Raw genomic sequence first — 7,632 nt, forward strand, 5'->3', positions numbered from 1 at the left:
TATGATCACGTGCTTCGATGCACACGTGTTTGTTTGTGTGTGTGTCTGTCTGTGTGTGTGTGTGTGTGTGTGTGTGTGTGTGTCAGAGGCCTGTGTCAGTGCCAGAGCCTGTTTTCAGCAAAGCAAAGCTGATTTGAGAGTTCCTTCGAGGGAGAGCAATTTTGTCTCAGCCGTTGGCTCAAGAGTTGTTTTGTTTGCTCCTACGTCTGTAATTGCTGGAATGGCTTGTGTGGGACAATGCCACACACAGGCTGCCCAGGGGGCACTGGCAGGGCCAAGCAGTGTGGTCACAAACTTAAATTCACATCGCATGTTGAGAGAGCCAGAAATTCATCACAACAGTGATAACCATTTGTTTCCACAAACAGATTTGGCCTCAATTGTGCAATGTGCTTGAGACAGAGAAAAATGCATGAGCTTGTAATGTTAACTGATTGTGTGCTGAGAAACACTGATATCCATGGATATCCAACGACTCTACTAAACACCCCAATGTGAGACATGCATTCATGTGTTTCTCCTGTGTGTTCTAGTGGCGTGGATTGACTTTGGTCTGTCAGCTGTGCTGGGCATCGCCTTCGGAGGCTTCCTGATCGGAGTTCTGCTCATCGGAGCTCTGTGGTTAATCAAGATCCGCACAGGTGAGGCGTAGTCCGCCTATCTCTTTTGTGGTGTTACATTTACATACCATACAAAAGTGTTTTTAAAGGTCTCTTTCTCTTGATTTGAGGTCCCTTTTCATTTAAACGTCATTTTAAAACTGTATTATTTTGTTTTATGGGATCTAGGATACCCCACCGGACTGGATGTAGGGTCGACTGCTGCAAACCTCTCGGGTAAGATGCTAGTCACTGTTTCTGAGTTCTATTTTCCTTGAAGGGGGAATAGTAAAGTAGGCAAACCATATGGATGAGGTAAACCTGTCTCCTCCTCCTTTGCTGTTCTTTCTCATGATCACTATCCCTTAATCAACCAACCAATCAGTCAATCAGTCTTTATTATCCCAGAGGCAATTGGTTTGCAAGCTGAAATTGAGTTTGACAAATTGGTTAAAACAATTGGTTAACATAAATAAAATAAAAATCCTTTCTCCCCAGGATGTCCTTGCTCTCTGACCAGCAAACGGCAACCTGTCTCCAACAACCCCTCCCCCTCTGAGAACAGTAGTGCCAACGCCAGCATTGGCAGCACTCAGAGCACGCCAACCAGCAGCATGGCATGACACCATCAGCACCACTGTCTCCCCTCTCCGTCATACTGAGGGGGCTCCATGCTATTTGGTCGCTCTTTCACCATGCTTAAGAAAGCATCACCCCCCTCTCTTTAGTCACACCACAATCACGGCCCCGGCTCCAAGCAACAGGAAAAACAAAGCATATCCCCAAGAACTAACAGGAAATTCACTGCATTCTTTTCAATGAATTGTGCCTCTCTGATAGCGGCACAATAAGAGTCAGTCAGGGGGGAAAAAAGAGACAAAAGATTGACTTTTAAAAACATTATTAGATAAACTGTTTTGCCTCTCAACATCCACAATTGTTGTGATAGGAAATGTCAAGGCCCCTTTTTCCAGGCAATTTAGAGATAGATTCTGGACTGACATCCGTTCTTTCACATTGACTGTAGTTTGAATAAAAAGGTGTATTACTGTATACGGGTGGCTGGAAGACACCATGTCAGATTTAAAGATTTCAGACAGTAAAAAGCTAGAATATCCAATGTTCTCTACCAACACCAAGGGGTATCTGTCTTCATATGATTTAGGAAAGATTGGGAAAAGGCTACCTCTTAATTTATGTAGATGTCGGATTGTTAAGCATAAGCTTGACAATGGGTTCTTCTGATGAGCTAGTGAGATAATTGTTTTTGTTTCTCTCTTTCATTCCATTTCACTTGAGTTACATCATATTGTTTTCCTCCGAGGCGTGTCTTACATACAAGCAGAATTTATATTTATTTTCAATGTTACACTATATATACAAAAGTATGTGGACACCCCTTCTAATTAGTGGATTCGGCTATTTTAGCCACACCTGTTGCTGACCGGTGTATAAAATCAAGCACACAGCCATGCAATCTCCATAGACAAACATTGGCAGTACTGAAGAGCTCAGTGACTTTCAACGTGGCAGTTAGTCAAATTTCTGCCATGCTAGAGCTGCCCCGGTCAACTGTAAGTGCTGTTATTGTGAAGTGGAAATGTCTAGGAGTAACAACGGCTCAGCCACGCAGTAGTAGGCCACACAAGCGCACAGAATGGGAACGTTGAGTGCTGAAGTGCGTAGCGCGTAAAAATCGTCTGTCCTCGGTTGCAACACTCACTACCGAGTTCCAAACTGCCTCTGGAAGCAATAACTGTTCGTCGGGAGCTTCATGAAAGGGTCGAGCAGCCGCACACAAGCCTAAGCTCATCATGCGCAATGCCAAGTGTCAGCTGGAGGGGTGTAAAGCTCGCCGCCATTGGATTCTGGAGCAGTGGAAACGCGTTCTCTGGAGTGATGAATCACGCTTCACCATGGCAGTCTGACGGACAAATCTGGGTTTGGCGGATGCCAGGAGAACGCTACCTGCCCCAATGCATAGTGCCAACTGTAAAGTTTGGTGGAGGAGGAATAATGGTCTGGGGCTGTTTTTTATGGTTCGGGCTACGCCCTTTAGTTCCAGTGAAGGGACATCTTAACACTACAGCATACAGTGACATTCTAAACGATTCTGTGCTTCCAACTTTGTGGCAACAGTTTGACAATGTCCCTGTGCACAAAGTGAGGTCCATACAGAAATGGTTTGTCAAGATCGGTGTGGAAGAACTTGACTGGCCTGCACAGAGCCCTGACCCTCAACCCCATCGAATACCTTTTAGATCAATTGGAACGCCGACTGTGAGCCAGGCCTAATCGCCCAACATCAGTATCCGACCTCACTAATGCTCTTGTGGCTGAATGGAAGCAAGTCCCCACAGCAATGTTCCAACATCTAGTGGAAAGCCTTCCCAGAAGAGTGGAGGATGTTATAGTAGCAAAGGGGGGACCAACTCCATATTAATTCTTATGAATTTGGAATGAGATATTAATCGAGCAGGTGTCCACATACTTTGTCATGTAGTGTACTTTGGAGACTTAGAAATGAGTTGGTTTTATAGTAATTTAAAAAAATATAATAATTATCTGAAATTGCATTATGTCTAGAGACACATTTCACTGTCCTCAATGCAAATCAAAGTCAACACCAAAGCAAAAGTTGTTACCAAAGAAATTGCGAGAAATTTGTAAAGATGAAAAAAAGATTGAAAGTCAAAATGATTGAACTCAAGAATAACTATGTGGCATTATTGTAATTTAGGGTGAAATTATTTATGTCAAGTGCCAAGAAAAATGGAAATCAGATGTGATAAATCTTTGAACCGTAAGTGTAAATCCATTCTATGTGTAAATGTACAAATGTAAATGTATTTTGATTGTATGCCTTTTTTTACCTCTTTGAAATTGCTCTCACAATACAAAGTAAAACCTTGTGGTTATGACCTGGTGGGTATAAAGACATTCCCTTCAAACATTCCATTCAGCCATGTCTCTTAAAGAAACAGCAATACTGTACCAAAAGTATACAGTATTTATATAAAATGTAATGTTTTTATTGTAATGATTGTACTAGGTATTTTATAGTTCAATATGCCAATGTACAGAGACAAAGAGTCTAATGTATATTTGTTAAGCAGTTAATAATTAATTTGTAATTAATTTGTTTTGATACCATCACCAAAAGCAGCAATCTTAAAACCAAGTGAGCTCCTCAACCCAGCACTGTGTTTTTAATGGCCCAACGTGTTTTTGTTTTCATCTGAAAAATGATGTAGCTAATAATGCATTGTGTGAGTGTTTCTGTGCGTATGTGCGAGTGAGTGCATGCATGCAAGTGTGCATATGTGTGTGTGTTTGTGCATACAGGCGTGTGTGCATGTGTGTGTGAATGTACTTTAAGATGTGTACACTCAGAGGAAAACAATAGAAATTGCCACCTGAGTATTTGTGCAATATGATGAGTTAATTCTGTATGTAATGTCCATGCAGTTTATTTTGTAGAAGTGTTGTTTTATATATTCTTATTTTATCAATTCTATAGCTTCTGTGTTATTTTCTATATTTTCCAAAGAACTGGGACTATTCCCTATTGTGGCACTTATTGAATGCACAGTTTTTTACTTGTATTAATTTGTAACCAGATGGCCATAGATTTATACTTTTTATATTCCAGTTTAAATCCTATGATTAGTTTTGTTCTTATTAATTTCAATAAACATCATTAAAACTACCATCAAGTAGCTAAAGCCAAACTTCAGAGCCCACATTACTGGTGTTATGTTAACATTTGTTGTTGCCCTAACTTATTCTGTTCAACTTTTCCCTCACCCTAAACCCCCTTCCATACAATAACAAAAGCTATCTTCTCTGATTCGAGATACCGTGTACAGAATCACCCTCTGTTTGTTATATTGCCTGCTGCTGGTGTGATAGGCTGATGCATTCCATTTGTAATACTGTGGACCAGGTCCCAGCAGCACTTAATTTTGTTGGGGGTACAGAAACTAACCTCATCCACCACCAATATGCAACACCCACCTGATGCAAAGCAGCCATTGTGAGCTAAAACCTTTAACTCACAACAGTCAGTGAATGTGTGGCGTCCCCCTGAGCTGAACCTCCAAACAGGCAAGCAGCAGTGGATTGAGGGAGAGTTGTAGTATCAGACAGTCAGTGACAGCTAGGCTCTTTGTGAGTACTGACAGAACACAGAGTAAATCAGATGGGCTGTCAGTTAATCCAGTTGTTAACCCAGCAGATTCCTGCATGACCTCTGGCTCTGACTTCCTCTGCTCAGAGATGCACACATGCCAAGCAATCTTCCACACACTGCATGTTTTCCTGTTCTCACAATAATAGACACTCGCAAAGTGAGGCAAGCAGATAGAGTATGTGTGTTTAAGACAGTGTATGTGCATCTGAGAGTGTGTGTATTCGAAAGGTGTCTATTTCAATCCAGAAAGGAGAGGGACTCTTTGTTATTGAGTGATCAACTCAACGCAGCTCTCGAGATGGGATGCTCCCAAATATACAAGGTCTACGTGGGGAAGCAAAATGTAATCCAGTATTTTTGTAATCACATGCAATGGGAGTCATTCAAACAAGCTGATCACTTTTTTATGCATTATGACAATCAGTTTGTATTGCTAGTAGTATGGGTTGGGATTATGGTTCATTGTTTAGCTAGCTAGCTACATGTCTAAACAAAATACTTCACTTCGCCAGATGATTACATGACCCATCAAGTTAGCCAGGTGTGTCTGGGGGTGATTATGGCCATCTATTGTATTTCATGAACATGTGTACGTCTAGACAATAGTGACCCATCCACTTAGCTAGATGTGGCTGGGGGGTGGTTATAGCATTTCTTTCAGATGACCCATCAATTTAGACAAGTGTGTCATTTAATAATAATAAAATATGTATAAATACTTTTCTGGACCCTTTCTATTTTTTAAATTGCTATTATTCAAGTATGCAAATAACCATTTCACTCTACTGTTTACACCTGTATCCTGTGCATGTGACAAATCAACTTTTGATTTTATATAGTGTGTGTAATGTGAAGAACAATGACCTGCACCAAAGTCAGATTAGGATATAGGCCAAGGACTAGATAAAGTGTATTTTTACCTGGAGTTTTTCGTTATTGTATGCTACTCCTTTAACCACTTTTAGTCTTGAAATCTTTGGTTGTTTACTACACTACCTTACTCACTCTGTTAAGCACATGGCCTCACATGTGAATCTTTAAAGAGATGGGTGGGCCTAAGGCTTAAGAAGGTGTGAATGATGCTACATAGGTGTAATCAAAGAAGAGCTCTCCAGTAGGTGTATCAAAACATTCAAGGGCCTTTTTCTTAAAAGTGGGTTTACAAGTTTATCAACTTTCAAATAATTACTTTCCCATTGTTCCTCAACTGCAGTGTATGATATTCAGTTTTGTACCTCTGGGTCTCTACTTTTATCCAATGTAAAAAACACAATTTCAAATGTTACTACATAAGATCGAATCGAGGTAGTCGGTCAAATATTTTGCAACTAATAGAGTACATACAACCTGAATTCATTACAACTCCCCTGGAGAGACAGGAAGAATAAAGTGGCCAAGTATCTAAACTCTAGCTAACTATTAAGTCACCCCACACAGTTCCCTCCACAGGAATACCTTTTTATGTTATCAACTTTTTTCTGAAACGAAAGCAGCGAAATAAAGTCCTTATTCATAGTGATCTGTACTGGGCTGCTGTGTTAGAAATAAGGCCTTAGATAACAGGGCTTGGTTGCACCTGGGTATAATGTGTCTCTCTATACAGGATGTCACCCCTCAGGATTGTTAAAGTTGTTAGAGTCTGTCATCTTAACAAAATGGCTGCTCCAATTCTAAACGAAAAAATGCAGTGTTGTCGTGGCATAGGGAATTCCATAATTCCTTTTATGGCGCACTGACCAAACTCAAATTATACCATATGCATTTGTATGTTGTCTTTTGAAAAATGTATGTTTTATTTGTGTATCAACCGTCTTAATAAAATGAATAAACCAAAGGAATTGTTTGTGACTCTTATTGTGATATCTTCAGAACTACAGTATTATGATTCCCTTGCTGCATTACATGTAAGAGCAGGGTTGAAGACACAGGGGAGTTAGCACTGCAGAACATAGCTGCTGTGAGACTCAAGCCGCTGCTATACATTGGGTCTCCCACAATGTTAGACACACAGTATCAGAGAGCAATTATAATATAGGCTAGCAAGCTGGGCCGAGCACTTTCACAGGCAAGGCAGGGAGCATCACACATGAAGCCAGCAGCGGCATGCTTTTAGACTTCAATTAAATCACTTCAGATCATGATGGGAAGAAAGGAACAATTATGTGTTTTTAAACTAGAGCAGTTGGAAATTGTGTATTCTTAAGTAGCACACAATTATTAATTTGGTCTTCAAGGATTCGTGCTCTCTGTAAATTGCAAAGTTGACTTTTCCACTCCCGTGCTGTTGAATGTCAGCATTACATGGGATATAGCACACCCTTATTACTGTATGTCAAAGTATACATTCATACTGCATGTCTATGGACGGATTAACTGCCTATAATATACAGTGCCTTCAGAAAGTATTCAGACCCCTTCCCTTTTTCCACATTTGGTTACGTTACAGCCTTATTCTAAAATTGATTAAATACATTTATTCAACATCAGTCTACACACAATACCCCATAATGACAAAATGAAAACAGATTTTTAGAAGTTTTACGTATTTATTAAAAATAAGAAACGGAAATACGTTATTTACATAAGTATTCAGACCCTTTACTATGAGGATCGAAATTGAGCTCAGGTGCACCCGGTTTCCATTGATCATCCTTGAAAAAAAACCAAGCCATGAGGTCGAAGGAATTGTCTGTAGAGCTCCGAGACAGGATTGTGTCGAGGCACAGATCTGGGGGAAGGGTACCAAAAAACTAGAGGCTGTAATCGCTGCCAAAGGTGCTTCAACAAAGTACTGAGTAAAGGGTCTGAATACTTATGTAAACGTGACATTTCCGTTTATTT

General features: G+C 40.3%; 1 protein-coding gene across 1 annotated transcript in view; it reads left to right on the forward strand.

Moving 5' to 3' along the window:
- Positions 1-4,330, forward strand: part of LOC311127373 (endoglin-like) — a 50,988-nt gene extending 46,658 nt beyond the window's left edge. Inside the window, exons 12-14 of the mRNA XM_084159217.1 lie at positions 534-641; positions 789-836; positions 1,098-4,330. Of these exons, the coding sequence (XP_084015343.1) occupies positions 534-641; positions 789-836; positions 1,098-1,222 (281 nt within the window). The 3' untranslated portion in view covers positions 1,223-4,330. The remainder of the gene's footprint in view (positions 1-533; positions 642-788; positions 837-1,097) is intronic.
- The last annotated feature ends 3,302 nt before the right edge of the window (positions 4,331-7,632 follow it).

Source organism: Coregonus lavaretus (assembly GCF_964263955.1).
Source record: "Coregonus lavaretus genome assembly, chromosome: 4".
Classification (NCBI taxonomy): domain Eukaryota; kingdom Metazoa; phylum Chordata; class Actinopteri; order Salmoniformes; family Salmonidae; genus Coregonus; species Coregonus lavaretus.